Source organism: Chiloscyllium punctatum, chromosome 15 (assembly GCF_047496795.1).
Source record: "Chiloscyllium punctatum isolate Juve2018m chromosome 15, sChiPun1.3, whole genome shotgun sequence".
NCBI classification, from domain to species: Eukaryota; Metazoa; Chordata; class Chondrichthyes; order Orectolobiformes; family Hemiscylliidae; genus Chiloscyllium; species Chiloscyllium punctatum.
In genome coordinates, this window is record NC_092753.1 from 46,407,257 (window position 1) to 46,431,090 (window position 23,834).

General features: G+C 39.3%; 1 protein-coding gene across 4 annotated transcripts in view; it reads left to right on the forward strand.

Moving 5' to 3' along the window:
* LOC140486218 (limbic system-associated membrane protein-like) overlaps positions 1 to 23,834 on the forward strand; it is an 884,602-nt gene that overhangs the window by 384,104 nt on the left and 476,664 nt on the right. For all 4 annotated transcript variants that reach the window (XM_072585049.1, XM_072585050.1, XM_072585051.1 and 1 more), the window contains exon 2: positions 5,297 to 5,529. In XM_072585049.1, the coding sequence (XP_072441150.1) occupies positions 5,297 to 5,529 (233 nt within the window). The remainder of the gene's footprint in view (positions 1 to 5,296; positions 5,530 to 23,834) is intronic.

Below are 23,834 nucleotides of genomic sequence, written 5' to 3' on the forward strand. Positions count from 1 at the left end.
GAGCACTTGGTCCATATCCCTCTAAACCCTTCCTATTCATATACCCATCCAGGTGCCTTTTAAAAGCTGCATTGTACCAGCCTCCACTACTTCCTCTATGCTCTCACTCCACACACGCACCAGCCTGTGTGTGAAAATATTGCTCCTTGGGTCCCTTTTATATCTTTTCCCTCTCATCTTATACCTATGCCATCTAATTCTGGACTCCCCCACCTCAAGGAAAACACCTTGCCTATTTATCCTATCCATGCCCCTCATGATTTTATAAACTCTAATAAGTTACCCCACAGCCTCTGATGCTCTAGGGAAAACAGCTACAGCCTATTCAGCCTCTCCCTATCGCTCAAATCCTCCAACCCTGGAACATCCTTGTAAGTCTTTTCTGAACCGTTTAAAGTTTCACACCATCCTTCCGATAGGAAGAAGACCAGAATTGCACGCAATATTCCACCAAATATGACACCAAAATAGGAAATGTAGTGGACAGCGAAGAAGGTTACCTTAGAGTACAATGGAATTTTGATCGGATGGGCCAATGGGCTGAGGAGCAGTAGATGGAGTTTAGTTTCGATAAATGTGAGGTGCTGCATTTTGGAAAAGCAAATCGGGGCAGGACGTTTACACTTAATAGTGAAATCCTGGGGAGTGTTGCTGAACAAAGAGACCTTGGAGTGCAGATACATAGATCCTTGTAATTAGAGTCACAGGTAGATAGGATAGTGAAGAAGGTGTTTGGTATGCTTTATTTTATTGGTCAGTGCATTGAGTACAGGAGTTGGGAGGTCATGTACAGGACGATGGTTAGGCCGCTATTGGAATATTGCGTGCAATTCTAGACTCCTTCCTATCAGAAGCATGTTGTGAACCTTGAAAGGTTTCTGCAAAGATTTATAAGGATGTTGCCAGGGTTAGAGGATTTGAGCTATAGGGAGAGGCTGAATAGGGTGGGGCTGTTTTCCCTAGAGTGTCAGAGGCTGAGGGGTGACCAACAGAGGTGTATAAAATCATGAGGGGCATGGATAGGATAAATAGATAGGGTGTTTCCCTGGGGCCGGGGAGTCCAGAACTAGAGGGCATAGGTGTAAGGTGAGAGGAGAAAGATATAAAGGGGACCTATGGGGCAACATTTTCACACAGAGGGTGGTGCATGTGTGGAATGAGCTGCCAGAGGAAGTGGTGGAGGCTGGAACAATTATAACATTTAAGAGGCATTCGGATGGGTATATGAATAGGAAGGGTTTGGAGGGATATGGGCCAAGTGATGGCACCTGGGACGAAATTAGGTTAGGATATCTGGTCGCCATGGACGAGTTGAAGCAAGAGGTCTGTTTCCGTGCTACATAACTCTGATTCCGTGTGTTACTTGTTCTTTAGCTAATCTTGTATCCACCTAGGTACTGCCCTTTCATACATGTTGTTTAACTTTGCCGATAAAAAGCAAAGGGTGAAATCTTCGAATTGTCTGAGCAACTTGATCTCGGTGAAATGTGTGACGAGGCCGAACTTGACGTTGTGATCATCTCACTCCATCTTTTACTGCTTTTCACAAGCAGCTAGGCAAGATTTTAACTTGGCAGTGGTGGGATGTCAATTGATGGTTGTTGTTTCCTGTTTAACTTTGTTACTGTGACAATTCACCTTATTAATATTCAACCTTCCATCTCCCCAAATTCGCCAACCAAGCGAGATGTATAAAAATTTGATATGGAAGCTATAGTGCATTGATTCAGCATACTATTTGCTCTGAATAGCCTCCATACCAGGTGGCTGCATGATTTATTACAATGTTGCAGCTTCTAGGAAATGAGGGCCATTGTGTCCCATATGTCTACCTGTCACTGCTGCTTCTCCATGTGCATTTGGATAAGATGAGGTCATTGATTGCTAGCACCACATGATCATCTCCTCCCTGCGAATGTGCAACTTGTTGGCGCAGTCCTCTGAAATGCCAGCTGCCTGTGCAGTTTGTTCCTTAGCCAGCTGTGGAGCTGTCATAGATAGGTACCTGTGGATCCCACTGAGGTAACAGTATCTGGTCTCCTTGTGGGTGCAGATGCATCCTAGACGATGTCTCTTCTGAGGGCTTAATACTGTCATCCTCAGGAAGGTAGTTCTTCTGCAGCCAGCTGCTTCTCACAGAAGTCATCAGGAGCTTGCAAGACAAAAGAAAGTGAGTCATTGCTAATGGTTGCAAGTGGTGTCCAACATTTGAGACTAATAGTTGGGTTAATGAAAAGGCAGAAGTGGCATGCAAAGGGGTACTTGCTCAATTTGTGAAAAGTGGATGACTCGACATCCCAGCAGGTGTGGCCCTGGTTGTCTTCTAGGAGGGCCTAGGCCGTTCCCCTTATGGTGGGTGTGGAACATAATGTTGGCTGTAACTCCACTCATCCGGTCTCTCTGTTATGGGCTGCCTTCTGTTGCAATTGGAAAAAGGGGGGAGGTGAGTGACATGACAGTTTGTGACACAAACATTAGTCTGAGTGCATTTTGGGGAAGGGTGGTGAGACGGCAGAGTGGAGAGCATGCATGGTTAGTGGTGTGAGAGGCTGAGGTGAAGAACGGCTGAGAGAATATGTTTCAAACAACAATGAGGGTGGTGGTGGCCGAGGCTTGGTAGGATGTATGTGCAGTAGTGCTGATAGATTGAGTGTGAGTTGGCAGAGAGAAAAATGTGGTACTTACTCTGGTGGAGAAGGTCGTTGATTTTCCTTCTACATTGTTGCCCATTTCTAGGCAACCTGGAGACAGCACTGACTTGATTTGTGTCCCCAGACCAAGCCAGCATGATCTAGTGGAATGGCCTTCTTTGCAGGTCCACTGGGAAGAAGATGCCTTACCATTGCACCATCCTCCAGAGAGACGGAAAAACGTATGTAGCAAAAGAATTAAAGGCAAATTGAAAAGCGGGAAAGACAGGAGCAGAGAAAGCAAACAAATTGTCGAAAAAAAATTGTAGTTTTGACTTTTGAAATAGTGTAGAACAAGCACATTCAGTTCAGCTGCCGAGTGTTCATCTTGCCAGTTTCTTGCTAATTTCAGTTTCAGATACATATAACAGATGCCCAAATGGAAATCACCTGTCTTATTTATCACCATAAATCAAAATTACCCACAAGCAGACAGACATGCATAGAATTGCTTCCACATTTTTGTCATTTAAAATATGATGAGACATTATATTTTTGTATTCTGTCTTTCATATTTTTGAAATGTTTCCTAAATCTCAAAACTGTGTTCCCTTGCATAAGCAAAGACAGTGTGAGAGAAATTCTGATGGCATATTTCACAAAGTCACTCTCAGTGATTTAAATTGTTGCACATTAATTCTGGGCTTCCTTTATTAATGTTTGAGGAGCAGTCTGTTATAAATGTATGAAAAGGTTTAATGTGTTTTATTGAATTCCTTGCTCTTCAAGGTCACCAAAATTAATCCTGTGTAACCTCAGTTACACTATTATTAGAAGAGGCAAAGTATGCAGTTCTATTGCTAAATTGAAAAATGATAAAACCATGAAAGAATGTATTGGAAAAACTGCTTTGGGAGGCTGTATCAAAATTCATTTGGTGAGGTAGTCAAAATCACTGTCTTAAATCAGATTCTGAGGTACATTATTCATCTCTGCATGGTGCATGCTTCATTATTTGTTATTACACAGTGCCTTGAAGCAGCCTGTAGCCATTTATGAAATGACAGCATTTCACGAACAGTATTTTGGAGGCTATGTTAAAAATGTATACTCCCTGTGCCAACCCACCACAAAAGGATATAACAGACATTTATTGATGCATCCTCAGAAAACATGACATTTTTTTCAAGGCTCAGAAGCTATATATGTATTGTATATTTTATATATAATATATACTTATAAAATACATTTAAATAATTGTGACTGAAACAAATATTTTCTTAATTCTGGTGCTGCCTTGCAATATGTTTTTCATAATGACTTTTATATTCAACTTGCACTAATAACAGCTACAGCCATGTGCTCAGCAACAAACATGAATAATGTCTTCCAGAGTAGATCTGTGAGCATGGCACTAGATATTCAATGATGAAAAAAATAATGTATTATTAATTATTATACCATGAATTTCTTTTGCAGACTCACATTATATTATTATATTATAGAAGCAAGTTGTTTAAAAACTCTATGATATAGTAGTTCTTCATTGTAGCATTCTCTTACATAATGCACTTTATAGTACATAGCTATCAATTGCAGAGAAATCATATCCAATATTCCTGTAGTTAAATTCCAACTGTAAAGCAAACTTGTGTAGTTCACTTAAATATATTTTAAATGCTTCATATGCTGTGGTGATTCCAAAATATGATATTTATTTTGCATATTTTGGCATTCATTGTGTATATGATTTTGGATTTCTGATCTGTTTGGACTGTATGTATTAAGAATTGTTTTCAGGAAGGAAATAAGAAAGTTCAAACTATTTAACATTTGCAAGAAACAGAAAATGTTGGAGAAATTCAGCAGTTCTGGTAGCATATGTGGAGAGAGAAAGTTTCAAGTCTACTGTCACTTTTCTTCAAACTGGGTTAATTTCTGAAGAAAAGTCATTATGGAATTAAAACGTTAACTTGGTTTCTCTGTCCAGAGATAGTGCCACTTCTGCTGGACTACTCCAGCACTTTCTGTGTTTGTTTCATATTTCCAGCATCTACAGTATTTTGCTTTCATTAATACTGCAAGCAATGTTTTTTGCTGAGTTGGAGCAAGTTTGTACAAAACCAGTTTCCGAGCAAATATACAATACATTTATCTTAAATAAAGATTGTGAATCCTCTGAAATGTAACATAACATTTTTGTTGATGGTATTTTGTTGATTCAGAGTTCATAGCTGAATAATCAGGGTGGCTTGGCGTCACTTCGAATGGTTCTAACTGGTCTACAATGATAAAAGTCACCATTAGCCTTGTATCAAATGTTCTGCATACAATAAAATACATAATAAAAAGGGTATCTGGTAAAGGATTTTTGCCATTATTCCAGTCAAAGATTTTGACTGACAAATGTCTGTTCGCTCAGTTTGTGCTAAATATTTGAAAGGCACTTCTCTCTATGAATATCCTATGCACATTTCATGTAACCATCCATTAGCTTCTGTACAGATAATGTAATCACAGTATGCTCCTGCATATTAGTCTTTAGAATGAAAAGGATAAAAACTTATTAAGATATTTGAATTGATTCTTAACTTGTCTCTATTTTGTCTGTTTTTTATAGATACTGGTTTATGACAATTGATTGGAAATCTTGTTTTTTTTTGAAGGTGCTATGTTGATGACAGAATCTCAAAGGTTGCTTGGCTGAACCGATCTAATATCATTTTTGCTGGAAATGACAAATGGTCCCTGGACCCTCGAGTCACTCTGTTGACCAGCGCTCGCTTAGAGTATAGCCTTCAGATTCAACAGGTGGATATATCTGATGAAGGTCCTTATACATGTTCAGTGCAGACCCAGCACCATCCTAAGACCTATCAAGTGCATTTGATAGTGCAAGGTAAGGTGTTCTATCACTTATTTGTACATATGTTTGAAAATAAAATTTTTAAATGTCCCTTGAGGCAGTAGCAACATTATCCCAATGTTTAACAGCTAGTCATAAAGACAAAGTGCTGAGTTTGGTGAATGGTTATTGATTTAATTGTCTTCAGAGAAAGTTATTTTTTGAGGCTTAGTTTCTGTGTTTATTATCAAGTTTCATACACCACAAATGACAAGAATGTCAGATGAGAAAGTAAAGAGGTAAGACTACAAATCTGAAGATAAACTGTTCACAAAGAAACTGGATCATGTTTCTTCTGAAACGCCCCAACTGGTTTGGGGCACAATCTATCGATGCAATGGACATCTTTAAAGTTGGCAGTAGGACCACATCAAACTGACCGCTATACCCTCGTTAGGGTAGCAATTGTGAAGTACAGCCTTCAGGGAAAGCCAGGTAACAGCACTAGCAGAACTGGCTGGGATGCTCTCTGGGAGAACGGAGGCAGTCATGATGATGTGAACAGAAGCTGACAGTGTGCTGATTTTAATGGAGAGCACCACTCCTTTCAGTTTCATGTTCAGTAGTGTTGAGGACTAATTTTTATTCCATATATATGTGTAGCATTTCTGCAAAGGAACGATCTAGTGCCTGAACATTCAGGGTAAACACATGTTCTATAGATCACAGCTATTTTTCAGATGAAAGGAAAATGATTAACCTTCTAGGTCTTCTGTCCAAGCAGATTTTAGGCAAGAGGGGATCAGGGTGGTCTGTGTGCATCCAGGATGCTTCCCTGAATTATTAAAATTACTGACAACTACGGAAATAAAGTCCTGCGGGTGTGTGCTGAAAGTTTTGAGATTTTGTTCTGCCCAACAGCTAATTTGCTCAGCAACATGTGCTAATAGGCTGGAAACACCCTCACCAACATTTTTCAAAAACTAATTTCTTATGTAGTGGTTAATTGCTGGTTTATTATGTTAAGCTGTGAGCAATTTTTGGATGTTTTAGAACCATGAAGCATAATGCAGACTGTGGAGAAAATAATTGTGCTAGTGTTTAACTATTTCTGACTGCATTCTCAGAGATTACACAATATTCAAGGCTGGCCTAGTCATGTTGCTCCATAAGGGAAAAGCTCTACATGACGAGAATTACCTACATTTCTCTTCCCTTGGATAGGATCAAACAACACAAGCCTTTGTGTGAAATACCAAATTCATTAAGGTCCAAGATATCTATGTCACCATTCTGCCATCTTTCTGGATAAATTGGGTTCCACTCTCAAAATGTTTCACTTTTTTGCAACCACAGACTGCACCACATGCAAATCTGTGTTTGGTGTCCTGGCAGCAGTTATGATTCCATGATCCTGTGTAAATCTCCTTGTTCAAGGTTGCTGAACATCCATTGAGAATACTTCTGATGGCTGTGGTGGATGAGCAGCTTTGGGCTGTGTGAAGCATTGGCCACTCATGCACTGTTGGACAGAATGGTCCTTATACTGTGCAAAAAGCTTTGGCATAACCTGGAGTGAATGATATCTCTGTTCAATTCACTGGTTAAATTTGTAGTTGGGCATTATCAATTATATGATCCGAGCTTTGCCTGTGCATCCACAGTAGATTGAAAGGAAGCCCTCACTAGCTTTAAACATTTCTCCTTGAGGTCTGCTCAAGGGGGTAGGTTAAAATTACAAACTCTGGATATGCAACAGGATCTTACAATTCAATGTTGCTGACCTTTGTCCTTGTTCCCACCTGAAAGTTGGGTTAAAATCTTCCCTATACATTTTGAAGTTATAAGTTATTGATCTTTAAATTTATTATAAAAACTTCATATGTAGGTAGTCATATTGTAACTAAAATGATTTCTACACCAACCTATCCAGCGCTTCTACTACAGGTACCTCTCCTGATAAAGGATATAATTTTACTTTGATATGTTTGTTTTTCTAAATTCCATTTTAAATGTAGGTAGTATGATTTTATAATGTGTTGTAATCCTAGGCAAGTCCACCAAATTTATTTACAGTCTGGTTCTGGACCATTCATTTCTTTTTGCTTATTGCACATCAAGTTTGAAGTCCCTGTTACTTACTAAGTGAACAAAGTCAGAATATTCTATGGTTTTGAACAAACAAAATAAACTTAACCTAAAACCACCTATAATGGATATACAATTGATACTGTAACTATCAAAGTAACCGTGGTAAATATGGGTTAACAAGCAAACTGTGGTTGATCATCCCAAAGTGAACACAAAATTGCAGACATAACCAAGAGGTATCCCACAAATTTCTCAACAATTTAGCCAAATGAGACTAATTATGTGTGTCACAAAAAATATTTAAAATCTGCCTCCCTCATGAGGAATATTAGCTTCTCTCTTTCAGCAAGCTAGTTTGATCCCCAGTTGACAACTACTCTAATTCATCCAAGTTTAGCGGGTTTGAACTGCTCACTTTCAACTGCTCCTAGGACCAATCTTTGAGACTTTTTCTTTATTCCACGCCAACTGGACTAACCTTTCAGAATGTATGCCACTGTAATGGTCAGGCTAAAGGCCATTGTTTAAATACAGACATGGTACAAGCATTTCAAATGCACTGTGATCAACCATAACTCAACTCCCAGCAACTCGTTTTTTTTCCCAAGACTGCACCCCACTGTGCTGCAAAAGATGCATTCTGCCATCTAATTACTGATATAATTCTAGCTCTCTAGCTACACTGAGCAGAACCTTACTGCTACAAGTTATCCTTGATCCCAACTGCATGGAGCCAGCTAACAGCAACACTTAACTGAGAGAGACAAATTTTTGTTAAGCAAAAGTATAAAGGGAAATGGGCCTGATATGGTGTTAAGCCACAGATGAGGCGTGATCTCATTGAATGATGAAAAAAAGTTAGGGGCTGAATGCCTTACTCCTGTTCCTATGTTCAACAACGTGGAATCACTCTCACTGACTCTCATGGGAAAAATAACTGATCCTTTAAATGTTGGCCACCAACCTTTTGAACCGATTTGAATTATCAATTAAAAACATTACAACAAGCCTTGTCCTTGTACTGAGGCAGAATTAAATAAACTCAGTCTTATGTACTAAAATATTACAAGTTGATAGCCTACAGACCACAAATGGATAAATGAGAAAAATTAATACAATTGCAAGAAGTTAACAAAAGTGAATTGTATGAAGATAAATATTGTATTGCAACACAAATAAACGGATGACAGAATTGTCTGACTCATAAGGCTTACTGATACCAAAATCCAAGGTGCTTTACAGTGACTGACAGATGATAATCAAGCGAGCCAAGCCAGAAGATATTTAATTTCAGAAAATAGAAAATTTTGTTTCCACACAGTACCCTATCCACAACCTGGCTGAAGATGGATGGAAATTACCCAGTAGAAGGAATTAAATTCAAGTGACAAGCAGCCTTTGATGTGGAATTACTATTGTCTGTCTGAAAGTTGAGTATTCAACCATTTTGCACTAACAGTCTCCTGTGATTACTTAGCAACTGAAAGGCAGCAAAACAACATTATCTTTTCTTCTGAGGGCATAATTTTATTGAACATGATGCCATTTACTGCAGGATTTTATATTAACAAGTTTTTCTACTGCAACTTCTGAAAAGAAGTGAAGTCAATAGGGTGAAAAATTGGAGCGAATAGTTGAGATGGAATGTTTTGGGACAACCTTGAATTTAAAATAAAACGTTATGAATGGGAGCATAATTGGGCAGTGTACCAAAATTCACATTCTCAGTGTGAGGTTAAAATTCTCATATTACAATCTCTGAGCCCTCTTTTGCATTGGTACACATTAATGTTCTAGGAGAAAGTGAGGACTGCAGATGCTAGAGATCAGAATCGAGAGTGTGGTGCTGGAAAAGCACAGCAGGTCAGGCAGCATCCGAGGAGCAGGAGAATTAATATTTCAGGCATAAGCCTTTCATCAGGAATGAAGGTGTCTTCATATGATTGGAAATGCCACCACTTACATTTGCCACCAGTACTTATTGGACCATATCTCCAGGATAGTGATTGTTGTGTTCTGCACAACCTAGCTGAACAATGAGGTGACAGGTTAGGGGACACGGAGGTATAGGTAAGCACATGTGTCTACAGACAAGGAATGGGAGTCTAAATGTGCTGCTGAGGGTGGTGAAGCTCATAATGCTGCTGCGGGAGAAGCTAGGACAGTAATAAGAAACGGCAAACTGGTTTGAAAGAATCTAATAGCTACCAGATTTGCGACCAACTGACTTTGGACTAATGTATGTGGACACTTAGAGCTAGAAGCCAATTGTGGCTGACAGACATTTTTGCTGTGAAGAAAATGTTTGATTTCTCACACTTAGACTTTAGGTTCCTTTGTTTGATATTCGATAAAAGTTATTTCACTGGTGTTTGCTGTAATTACCTCATACTTGGTTTCTAAACATCAAGATGGAGCTATGCCGAAAAACATAGGCACTGTGCAAATGTCTGCAAGCAAAGGACATTCATCTCTGTACTGATATAGAGAGCCTACATAATAATACTGATTGATTTTCCAAAGCCATACATCTTGGTTGGGGTTGCAGTTACCCATGATCCTGTTCCTTCTGGACGGCAGCAGAGATTGTCAGTTTCTGTGCCTTGGTCACAGCTCCACATGATATTTGTGTGATATTTATGATGCTCAGTGCCCTTCTGTGTTGGCTATTAAATAAGCAGAACCAATCATATGCCTTAATAGATTGAAAGTGACTACACAGATATTGTACAAAGTGCCATATTTTTGAACAGTGTTTGCTTCTTTATCACATTGTGCCCCCTAAGTGATTTTAAGGTCCTTCATTCTTTCTTTCTCTACTGCTACATTTGGGTGCTTCCTTGACAGCTGCAGCACAGCTTGAGAAATCGTGCTAAAAGCTTTGTCGGCTTGTCTCAGTTTTTGTGGTGTAGGCATGTAGCACTTTGGTCCTGGAGGAACGCTCTCATTTTTTACTGTATCAATTGTATGTGATAGAAATGACAAATAAAATCTACTCTACTCTCCTTTACCTGGTGGGCTGCAGCCTGATGGGGATCTCCTGGATGGATACAGTTGCAACCTTTACACTCTGATCTGATGGAGTTACTTGTGTTGCTGGCACATGGGAGGCACAGGGACGTATCCCAGTGCAACAATGTCTGAGTGGCTGACATGGCACATTCATATTTATTGTGCATATTATTCTCTTGCAGAAGGAAAAAAATCATTAATAGGAATTAGCATGGGTACATGACTACTTTCTCTGCATTCTAGACACAGATTGTGATTTCAGTCCCCAGAGCTATGGAAGTCTGTTTTCCTGTTACTGGTAAGGAGAATGGGATTTGTGACATCTGAGGAATGAAGGGTTTTGAATGAATGGTGCTTCTGTTTGCCAAGAGTTAGAGTGAGTGAAACTCAAAAAAGCATTTTATGACACGTGTCTGAGATACCTCTGAGGTGTTCTGACCGAAGCCATTTTTTGTGCTAGAGTCTATTGGTATGTAACCCTTTGATGAAAGCATATCAGTTGAGAAAAACGTTTAGTGACTTGGTAGTGCAGGAGCTGCTGAGTTGTAGCTCCCTTTTATGCTTTAACTATGAACCATCACAGACATGTGAAAGCAGTACCACTGTGGTGTAAGCAGTGCTGCATTGGTTTCTGTAGTTATTTGAGACGTATTTAGTGCAGTTGAAGCTTCTGATCGAAATGTCCTCAGCAGAGACAAATGTATAATGTGAACTTGTGCTCACAGGAGCATGGAGTACTAAGAAAAAAGTGACACTTCCTCTGGCCGAGCGCAGCAGGTCATTAATGTTCTTATGGCAGAGATTCATATTCCCTTGAACCTTCGTGGACACTGACCCCAGGGCAAACTTGGATGAGGCTGCATTATTGGAGTGGTTCCTCTTGCTGTTCTGCAGGAACAGTACATTCTTTTCTCAATAGTCTGAAGGAGAACATCTAGCACTGAAGCATGAAGCCACTTGCTGTCTCATACTAGATATCTACAGGAACAGGTGAGGAAAGAACAGGTGACCAAAACAGAGATGAGATGATGCTTGCATTTTGTTCCAAAATTTGCAAGGATTCAACAGCGATTAATTTTGTCTTTTTGCCATTTTTTCCCCCTATTTCCTGCTGTTTTACTATGCATGGGCACTATCTGTTCATGTCCCACTCTGAGTATCACAACCCAAACAGCTACTTTGTAATGATGCCATATCCTTTTTTTATTCATTCATGAGATATGAGTATCAATGTCCAGACTAGCATTTAGCACCCAGTTCTATTTGCCCCCAAAGCAGTTGAGAGTCAACCACATTGCTGTGGGTCTAGAGTCACATAGAGGACAGATTAGGTAAAGACAGCAGTTTCCTTCCCTGACGGACATTAGTGAACCAGGTGAGGTTCTAGATTTTGGTGTGCAGGGCACAATTTCAAAGATTATGGGTATAACAGACTTGGAAGCATTATAAACAGTGGAGGAGAACAGTGCAGAGCTCCAAAAGGACATAGACAAATTGGTGGAGTGGCTGAGAGGTGGCACATAAAGGCCATTATAATGAAGTGTGAGATTAAGTGTTTTGGTTAGAAGGGCAAGGATGGACAAAATAAGGGTACAAGATTAAGGAGTTGTAGCAGCAAAAGAACCTGAGTGAATATATTTATAGATCATTGAAGGTGGTGGGTCAGGCAGAGAGAGTAGGTAATAAAAGCACACCATTTCCTTGTCTATATTAATAGGAGCACCAAATACAAGAGCAAAGAGGTTATGCAGAACTTATACATGACACTTGTTGGAGCTAAGCTGGTATATTGTGAACAGTTCTACATGTCACGCTGCAGAAAGGATGTGAACTCACTGGAGAGTGTGCAGAAGAGATTCACAAAAATGGTTCTAACAATAGAAATTTCAGTTACGAGCAAAGATCGGAGAATTTGATACTCTTCCCATGAGAGAGAATAAGTGCTATTAAATTCATGAGCATTCGAGATAGCGGAGACAAGAAGAAACTGTTCTCACTCATGAAAAGATTGAGAATGAGAGGGTTTTGATTTAAAGTGATTTGCAGAGGCAGTAATGTTAGAAAAATGCTTTTTTAGACTTTGGTTTGTATTTAGAATGTGCTGCCTGGATGTTTGGTGAAGGCAGAGACAAGACAGTGTTGAGTGGTTATTTGAATAGAAAAAGTTTTCAAGGGTAGAGGGCAAAGCTGGAAGAGAATGGCACTGTTTCATAATTCCCTTTGGAGAGCCGGTACAGATGCAGTGGGCCAAATGGCCGTCTATGCACAGTAACAATTCTGTGATTCTGATTCAAAATTATCCCATTTATCCACTCCCTGACCTGGTCAAACATTGATTTACCCACGTCTGGGATCCATTAGGCCACCTTCTTGCTCCCTTGTGCCATCTGGCAGTGCCCATTCCTAAGATCTTGGCACAGCCAGGAAAGCTGGAATTGCTGACTAATCAGATTGGCTGGCAGCTCCAGGAGGGTGGGTCATCCCTTTACTGAATCCAAAAGTAACATGTTATGTCTGCAGGATCAGGTTCAATTTGACCAGTTTAGCTGTCCAACAAACTTTTCTTCAACAGAGCAGGTGTCAAACATTCCAACCCCTGACTACCCAAAGAAATCTGACCACAGTGTGGCCAGATGACTTAAACTTGTTCCTTATTTAGTGAGTCAAAGAGGAATGCCTCTAAGGAGTATGCTTGAAGTCTTTCAGTTGCTGACAGTTCAAGCTTTCCTTGCATTTTGAGTATGAAGAGATATGTAGGTGAGCCTATTGTTTTTCCAGCTCCTTTGCTTTGTGCAATGTTGTTTTATGTTTTAGCTCCATTAGAAAGATTTACCAAATGTTCTCGTCTAAATTTATAAAACACAACAATGATCTATCACACTGGAATTTTATCTGGAACTTATTTTTGTCTCGGTTCTGACTTTGTAGCATCACATCAATGTCAAACCTATGTGTGCCTCAACATTGTCCAATTTTACAGAATGTGTCTAATGATTGCATTACATAGGCATGAAGCAGGTATGGTTGAGAATAAGAGCTATTTTCAAGCATAACTTCACAAATGTTGTCAAAATTCTACCGTCACGTTGCTTTGCTAAGATTTTTAGCTGCTTTTGCTGTTAGCTACTGTTTTATTGTCGACCCGATTGATGTAGTTTTCTACTTTTGCCCATTTTCCAAATCTAAAGTGACCTCAATCTGAGTTATATTGGACATACCCTTGCATCTGTATTTCTTGAAAGCAGAAGAGAAGGAGGAATAAAAGAGAACAGGCATATTAGACACCAGAGGAGACCCAAGACAAACCTATTACCAAGTAATATTACATTTATAGAACACATAAGCAGTAGTGCTCATGGGAGCTTTTCCTCAATTAAAGAATAAGTCAACAGTGAGTTATGAAACATGCTTTATCCTCATACAACCAATACATCACAGCCAGCCTAACCAAGTCGTAGCTGGCTGCTACCCAGTAGCCTTATTCTATTGGGTCATTGTACCCTACTTCAGGGGACAGGATATCAGTAACATTGTTGAAGTGCATTGAAACATTAACAAATGTCTTCTGGAGAAACTAGTTTATCAGCTTCCCCATGTATCGCAGCAGCTTTCCCCCATACACTTTCACATTGTTCCCATTCAAATAACCATTCAATGCCCTCTTGTATGCTTCAATTGACTCTGCTTCCACCCACATCCAAATAGGATTGATCAGTGACAATACTTTGTTAAGTACAGGGGGGTTGTCAGCTGAATCTGCATGGTAATGCATACTGCATTAATTAATCCTACCACCTATGTCAATGTAAAAGTGTCCCACTCATTCCTATCCATGTTGTTTGTGACCAGCAGCACCATGTCATGGAAGTAATTGCTTGCTTTGCTGGCTGCAGTCTTCATTTTCAGGGATCTCAAGTCCATGAATTCTTTCACAAACTGTCAAGGTGGATAATGGAAAATCAGGGAAACTTGTGCAATCATAGCTAATGGCATTTTAATGCTTTCTGCAGTAGAAGTTGAACATTTCCATCAAGCGTTCCATTAAGAAATCAGAATCATCAGAGAGCATGCTATGGTAATTTTGAAGGCACACTTCAAATGTAGGATGCATTTTAGGTGCATTTCAGTACAGTCCACTTAAATTTGAAAGGATGGTGTTGGTGTGTTCCTTGTATGCAAGGTTTTGCCTCACACATCAGTCTCCTCACAGAAGGCCTATTGGAGGAAGATGATAGATGTTCAGCAAGAGGACATTACAAAGGAGCAATAATAGTACCTTTGTTGACTTGACCTCCTGCATGCTTCTTTGTGTATCTAGGTTTATGATGTGGCAGTGCAGCTGTTGGACGAGGATGGACACAGTCAGAAGTCACATGATCCAGACTTCACCTGATGAAAGAGCAGTGCTTAGAAAGTTTGTGATTTCAAATAAACCTGTTGGACTATAACTGGGTGTCATATAACTTCTGACTAGGTTTATGACAGTAGCATTTCAATTGTAACTTCTTGAAAATTTGTCACAATGATTCACTCTACTTGAACTTTCCTGTATCTCTCAGCTGTAAATGCAAATGCAGCAACATTTTTGGCTTGTCTTGCTTAGCCTTTCAAGATGCTACGACTGTTCAAATCTTGGCTAGCTGTAAGGACAACTCGCAGGTAGAAATGGAATTGTTCCTTAGAGCTGATCTGAGAATATTTACCAGTGGCTACATTGCTTATGTTAGGCAAACAAAAGTTCCTCCCATCACTAATGTACTAGTTCAGAAGTCAAGTGACACCAAGTTATAGTCCAACAGGTTAATTGAAATCACAAGCTTTCGAACCATTGCCCCTTTGTCAGGTGAAGTGAAGAAAAGCATACAGGCACAGAATTTATAGGCAGAGAGATCAATGGGCAGAGAAATCAAAAGATTACATCAAACACTATTACCTAGAGTACAAATTCTTAAGAGAGAAATAGCTAAGGAAAATGGTTCAGAGATGGCACAAGGCTTTAAGAACCAACTTTTTAATCATTGGTGGATGATACTGTATTATCTTTGTAGACAATAGAGACATTGTGTCTGACTGATGGAGTTTAGCAATGAACTTAACCATGACAACTTCATGGCAACTTGAGCAAGGTGAATAGTATAAGCCACACTTTCTATGAATCAATATACAAAGTAGATTTAAGAGCAAAGTGCTACACATACTGGAATCTGTTCTGAAAACAACAAATGCTGGAGATCACAGCAGGTCAGGCAGCATCCATGGAGAGAGAGCAAGCTAATGTTTTGAGTCTGGATAACTCTGTAGCAGAGCTGAAGTGAAGTGTGGAGGGGGCAGCATTTATGCAATAGTTGTGGGGAGGCTCGGTGGGTGTATGGCGGTGGTGGGGTGTAGAGTGTTGAGGGAGAAAAGATTCTGTCATTAAGCTTAAGCTTGCTCTTTATTCATGGATGCTGTCTGATCCACTGTGATCTCCAGTATTTGTTGTTTTTGGTACAAAGTTGATTTATCAATTTACTTGGAAATTCCAAAGGAGTTCACACACAACATTTTTTTTTAAAAGATGTAGTTTATCACACCCAATTGTTTTACCATCCTTTGAATTTTGAACATATCTTCAATAAACTTCACTAAGGAATGCATAACCATTTATTGAGTTTGGTCAATTATCAAGCTGTTGAGATGTTGTCAGACCAGGATCATTCATTTTTAGATATTAAATAATGTCAAGTCCAATGAGGCACTGTTTTAAACAAAATGAAGTCAGCACATCATTTTCTGTTTGTTTTAATAAATGTTTCTGCTTCCGCGAGCTAGCCTTGAGATGAATTATATTAACAATTGTGGACAATTACTGGAATACTATGGAAATAAATCAATACAAACAGTATTTATGTAATTTCTTCTCAGCTGATGTTGATTAAAGCTTTTGAGTCCTTTTACTTCTTTTGATTTCTGTGTTTAACCAGAAGAAAAATATTGAAACAGGAAATAGAAAGCGTACAAATGGAATATATACTTGGGGAGCTTCTTGAAAGCTAAAATTCTGTGGATGATGAGATTGGCACTTAGATGGCAGACGCTGGAAATGAAAGCAGAATGCAGATAAGGACCCTGCAGTAATTGGGAAAGCTAAGATGGAAGAAAATGAATATAAAATAGGAAATGCACAATATAGCTATAGGAAGATTGACAAGGTGAAGGTCACTGCAAAATGTTGAAAATAAGCTCACCAATAAAAATTAAGGTGTTGCAAACAAACTAAATAAATACTTTGTCTTTGTTTTCACAAAGTTTTATATTATTGTCATAGAACTGTCAGACCTGAGTTAGAGTCTTAGAATTGTGTAGCATAGAAACAGACCCTTCGGTCCAACTCATCCATGCTGATCAGACATTCCTAAATTAATCTAATCCCATTTGTCTGCATTTGGCACATATCCCTCCAAACCCTTCATATTCATGTACCCATTCAGATGCCTTTTAAATGTTTTAATTGTACCAGCCTCCATCACCACCTCTGGCATCTCAGTCCATAGACACACTATCCTCTGCTTGAAAACATTGACTCTTATGTCCCCTCTTACCTTAAACCTATGCCTTCTCGTATTGAACTCCCCTACCCTAGCAAAAGAAAAACCTTAGCTTTTCAACCTATCCATGCCCCTTATGAGTTTATAAATCTCTATAAAGTCACCTCTTAACCTCCAATGCTCCAGGGACAATACACCCAGCCTGTTCAGCCTCTCCTATAGCTCAAATCCTCCAACCCAAGCAATATACTTGTAATTTTTTTCTGCACCATTTCAAGTTTCACGATATCTTCCCTATAGCAGGGAATTGAATGCAGTATTCCAAAAATTGCCTAACCAATGTCTTATAACTACAACATTATCTCCCTACTCCTATACTCAATGCACTGACCAATAAAGGCAAGTGCACCAAACACCACCTTCACGACCCTATCTACCTGTGACTTTAAGGAACTATGAACCTGCACCCAAGGTCTCTATGTTTGGCAACATTCCCCAGGACCTTATCATTAAGTATATAAGTCTTGCCCTGATTTACCCTTCCAAAATGTAACACCTCATAATTATCTAAATTAAACTCCATCTGCCACTCCTGTCCACCTTCTTCACTTTCCACTACGCCAACAATTGTGGTGCAATCTGCAAATGTACTGACCATTCCTCCAACATTCATATCAAAATCACTTGTATAAATGACAGAAAGCAATGGATCCAGCACTGATCCTTGCAGCACACCATTGGTTACAGACCTCTGCATGAGGAGGTCTCTATAATGACTGTCAAAGCTGGGCATGAAGATTACAGGACCAATGAAATAAAACAACCTGAAGTGGACAGTTAAAGTAATATAGGAACATGAGTATCCCTTGTCGCCTACCTTCAAGCCAATTTCTATCCAAATTGGATAACTCTCCCTGATTTCATGTTATCTAAACTTGAGTTGAACTAATGAAAAATAAATGCCTCTGAAGAAGTTGCTATGCAATGGAAGCAGATCTGGATGGGGTTTATTTCAAGTTCCCGCTCCCCAATTTTCAGTTGGAACCTGGCATATAACCGTTTTCATCAAAAGTACTTGGAAATGATAACGAAAGTGATATCTGCCTTGTGGGTTTATGCCATGGTAGAAGAAGATGGAAAGATTTTTTTCCAGTTTAAATGGAATGTTATCAGACAAATTAATTGCATAGGTTGTACTACCTAATTTTATTTCACATATCTCATTGAACCTTCACAAAAGTAAAATCATTCCCTTCTGGATAAACCAATGTTGCCACTGCCTTGATAAGTGTAATTGAGTGTAACAAATCCATTCACAATTGCAGTGTAGCGAACACAGAGCTTTCTGTATTAAATGACAACCCTAAAGAGTCTGACAGGCATTCAGTGTATGTCAAGTGTGAGAAAGCAATCTCTGTAATGACTGTCAAAGCTGGGCATGAAGGTTACAGGACTGGCGAAATAAAACAACCTGAAGTGGACAGTTAAAGTAATGTAGGAACGTGAGCATAAAATCTATGATGACACTCCAGTCTAGTTTGGACAGAGTGCTGAACTGTCAGAGTTGCCATTGTTTGGATGAGTTGTTAAACTGAGGACATTTTTGCCCTCTCAGATGAATATGAAAGATCTCACAACACAAATTACCATAGCCAATACCCAATATCCTAGTTGACATTTATAGATTAAAGCAGATTATTATCTTGTTATTCATCGTTCTTTGGGCTTAGAATTGTGCACATTAGCTGCTGTTAATTTATAATACTAACTCTGCTTTTAAAAATTCATCAGCTGTAAAGTGCTTTTGGATACCATAATAGCTTGAAAGAAACAAAATAATTGTTGTTCTTTTCTTTCAAACCTGGCATAAAAGACAGATGGATAAGGAGTTAAGATATCCACAGTTGCTCGCCAGGACTGTGAATTTGATTGTTATCTACAACAAGCACATCTGGCCAAATCCAGTGGGGTTCTTCTTTACAGTTGCATATCAGATCTTGTTGATGGTGCCCAGAGCTGCTGAGCTTAAATTACAACATTAGAGCTAAATAAATATCAATAGATAAACAAGCTCCAAAGAAAAACTTGACATGTGCTTTTCATCCAACCCACTGAAGAAGAGTTATATAGGAGTCACTCTCTCAATTAACAGAAAATCAGTTAGCAGCTCCATGTTCGTATAGTGGTGAGTATCCCCAGTTGTTGGGTGACAAGGTGGCTCAGTGGTTAGCATTGTTGCCTGACAGTACCAGAGAGCCTGGGTTAGATTCCAGCCTTGAGTGACTGTGTGGAGCTTACACAGTTCTCCCCATCTCTGTGTGAGTTTCTGCTGATTGCTCTGATTTCCTCCCACTGTCCAAAAAATGTGCAGGTTAGGTGAACATTAGTCATGGTAAATATGGGGTTACAGGAATAAAGTTGGAATTAGATGGGACGTTCTTCAGAGGATCAGTGCCAGCTTGATGAACCAAAAACTGTTCCGGTCAAGATTTCAGCAGAGTAAGACACTCCAACCAGAGCTCCTCCACTTGTTCTGTTTATTTCCCGGTTTCTTCTCTTTTTCCCCTTTTTTACCCTTTTTGGGGATTTCTCTTGAGGTGTAGAGTGGAGTGGGCTGGAGGACCAAGTGGGGCGGAGACAGCCAGCATGTCGTGAGCAGGGTGGGGAATGGCCAGTGGTCTGGATGGCCAGTGCAGAGCGGGGACAGTCAGTGGGCAGGAGGCCCATGCAGAGTGGGGACAGTCAGTGGACTGGAGACCTCAAGGGGAGTGGGGACAGTCAGTGGGCTGGAGGCTTCAAGGGGAGTGGGAATGTCAAGTGGGCTGGAGGCTCGAGGGGAGTGGATACGGCCAGTGGGCTGGAGAGGACAGGGGACGGCTAGTGGGCTGGAGGGGAGTGGGGATGGCTAGTGGGCTGGAAGCCCTGAGTGCATTGGGGACAGTTGTTGACCTGTGGACTGGTGCAGGTGGTCATCAGTTTGTGAACCTGGTCAAATCATGTGTAGAAGCTCCCTGCACTGATCTACTGGAGGCCCTTTATGGAAAGGCTATAATGCTTATCTTTTTAACATTAGTTCTCATTTTTTCTAACTTATGAATAACTAATTAGTGCAACTTCTTCTTCTCCCTTTTTTTCTATTTTGAATCTATGACCTGTACCTGGGTACTTTGCACCTAAGATGGCACCTGTGGAGCAGCATTGTAAACTTTTCAGTGTACTCCTATACTTCTGTACTGAATATATGTGACAATATAGGATGTTCTGAATGGACTGTATCTGCACTGTAAGGATCTTATGATAAAACCAAACCATCCATTTCAAAGAGGTCAAGGAGATCACGTGAGAATCTCATCTCCAATGAGAACAAATTTAATCTGACATCCAATCATCATCAGAGATAAAGATAATCTTTCTTCAGTCCCACACCCACATATATGCACACCTTTACTTCCACTTTGAACCAACATTTAACATTTTCATACTTCCCAATGTGTGCATGAAACTTACCCATCTACTACAATTGGCCGATGTATGTCTAGCATTTGAAAAGTTACTGCATGAGAAGTATAGCCCTACCCATTCACACCTCTTGATAAAGAACTTTTTGATCCCTCATCTATAGGCAACTCAGCAGACTTGAGTTAAAATCTGATTGTTAGCAGTTCGCTCCTGTCCTCTGGTTTCAGCTCCAGGGATGTATTCCTTCAAATCTGAAAGTTTCCACTTTTACCAATTTAGGCTTTTCTTGCAGACAATATATTGATTCTCAATCTTGAAATACATTAACATGGCCATAGTAAGTGTTTTATTTTATCGTAATACATCAACAGAAATAGTTTCTGCTTCAAATGTATACAGGACTCATTCAAAGGTGCACAGTAAAATGTGACTCTGTTTTGTCTGACACAATATTTCACAGGCAGAATGGCCTGCTGGACTAGTGCCAGTTTGCACAAAATTAACTGAAAGGCCTATACTGTTATGAGGCATTATTTCTATCCATGTTTGTCATTAAACAAAGTTTCCAATCAAGGTAGCACCAATTAACAGAAATGGGAAGACAATGGCCTAGTGGTATTATCACAAGACCATTAATCCAAGAGACCTAGGTGAAGTCCAGGGGACCGAGGTGAAGTCTGGGGACCCAGTTCAAATTGTGCCACAGCTAATGGTGGAATTTGAATTTTTATAAAATCTGAAATTAAGAGTCTAATGATGGCCGTGAATCCATTGTCAATTGTTAGGAAAACACATCTGGTTCATTAATGTCCTCCAGGGAAGGAAGTTGCCGTGCTCACCTGGTCTGGCTCTGGGCAATAATCTAGCCAATTCATTCATGAATTAAAAAATGAATGAAAAAAAAAACAAGAAAGGACAATCAAAACACAGATTTTACCTTGGGTTTAAACTTAGGGTTTATTGCAGACTCAAGTGAGCCTGCTAATAATTTTACCACTATTTCAGAAGGAATGCAGATTTCATACTTGTAAAAAATTCTGTTTAACCTTATGTGCTAGCAACATCAAAGAGTGAAACAACCAATTTAATCACTGAGGCTACTGTTCTAAAAATTATTATCTTGCAATCCAAAAGTAATACTTCTTATAACATTCAAAAATGTAAATTAAATCTAGAAATGTAAAACTGTCATGGCTCAATGCAAAACATAACTTTCTTGAAATATTTTAGCAAAGTTTTAAGAGTCAAAAGGCAAACAACAGCTATTCATTTTTCCTAGTGAGGCTGATTGGACCTGCAACCCACAAACCCGACCGCCATCTTTCTTTGGACAGTGGGCATTAAGATCACCAATTATCTAAATGCCCCCCACAAGTGCTGCATCGGGTACTGTGATCAGGATAATGAACTCTAGAATAGCTCTGTGTAATAAAATATTCTTTTAAAAATTAGGAAAAATCCCAACATGTGGAACCTTTTGTGCAGATAGTTGAGCATCATGCAGAGAGAAGATATTAAAAATATGACCAAGCAGTCAGAGAGAAAAATGAAGAAATCATGTATGTTTGGATTGGGAGGTCTTTTTCCACTCTTGAGCACAATGGTATGCTTGGCAAAGGCTAATTAATCTATTTAATTATTCCTTACTAAACATTGTTTGCATTACAAAAGCTAAATCTGCAAAAGATAAATTCCATAATTGCAGGATAATTAAATACTTGTATAATACAAGCAGCAAATATCTTGAATAAATTTGATACATTGAAGATCAATTTGCATCATTAGGAAAAGTGCCCATTTAACATCAGTAATGATCTGGAGTTATATTCATCACTCCAGTAACACAGCATTGATAATCCCTGTGCATCTTAAATCTTGAATAGCCAAATTGTATCCTGTAAATTGTATCCTGGCATTACAGTGTTAGAGCTCTGCTTAGGCACTCCCTCGTGATAGAAAACAATCAATTTAACCATGAAGGAGGGACTAACCCAGTCATAATATTAATACTAATTTGCTTCATCTGTAGGCTGTCTTTGAATCTGCCAAACCTTACTGCAGAGTGACTGTAAATCATATTTGATACAGCTTGCAAATGGTCTGAGAGTGAATGCAAGCCACTTTTTCATTCATCTTACCTTGATTCATATTCACCACCTTCAGAATTTGTTTTCCGAAATGTCAGGAATGCTTCATTGTGGGTTCAGAACTTGCTGCAGTAATTCTAATTAAAGTTCAGACTGAAAACAAACAATGCTTGAGATCACAGTGGGTCATGCAGCATCTATAGAGAGAAAACAGGTTAATATTTTGAGTCTAATTTACACTTGTTTAGTTGAGTCAAGTTTAGACGCAACATGTTAACTTGTTTTCTCTCCATGGATGCTGCCTGATCCTCTGTGTTCTCCAGCATTTTTTGTTTCCAGTTCTGACTCCAGCATCTGCAGTAATTTGTTAAGGTCCAACTATTTTCACATCTTCCAGAGTTTCTTGTATACAAAAATAGAAGATCTCACAGCTAGGGTCTGAAACTATCTCAATTCTAATAGCCATAACTTGGAGGTGCCAGTGTTGGGCTAGGGTGGACAAGGTTAGAGATCATACAACACCAGGTTATAGTCCAATAGGTTTATTTGGAAGCACGTGCTTTTGGAGCACCGCTCCTTCATCAGGTGGTTGTGGAGAATTAAGTGCTTATTCTCCATAAACATGGTGTTGTGTGATTTTTAACTCAATTCTAATAGCTCAGTATGATATGAAGTACGAAGGAGAAGCATTGAGATTTGTAGTATTTAATTCTTTATTCATTTCTGGTGTAAGAAATATCTTCTGAAGTAAATCTTTCTGGACTTTTACTCCTCCTCTTCCTTAGTTCCTTTTCTCCTTTAATTAACCTGCGTAGATTTATGATAGAGCACCTTTGGTTATACAGTAGTTGCAAACCTCTTTACTTAAGTAACACTGTTCTGAGACTATGGCATGCTTTGATAATCCTAGATTGTTAGTCTGAAAGCAATTGTTGGTTTCGATGGAAAGCCATATTCAGTGCTTTTGACCATCAACAGTTCTGATGGCACCAGCTTGCATTGTGATGAAGTCAACCCATGATTGATGAGTGCAGTCAGAAAATGTAAAATGTTTGAAAACAGATATCCCTATCACTTCTGCCATTCGATTGGGGATACCTCATGAGCATGCAAGATGTGTAAACCCGCAGATATCTGAAGTGTGGAGCAATCATTTAAAAATATGTCCCATATATGAAGGCAA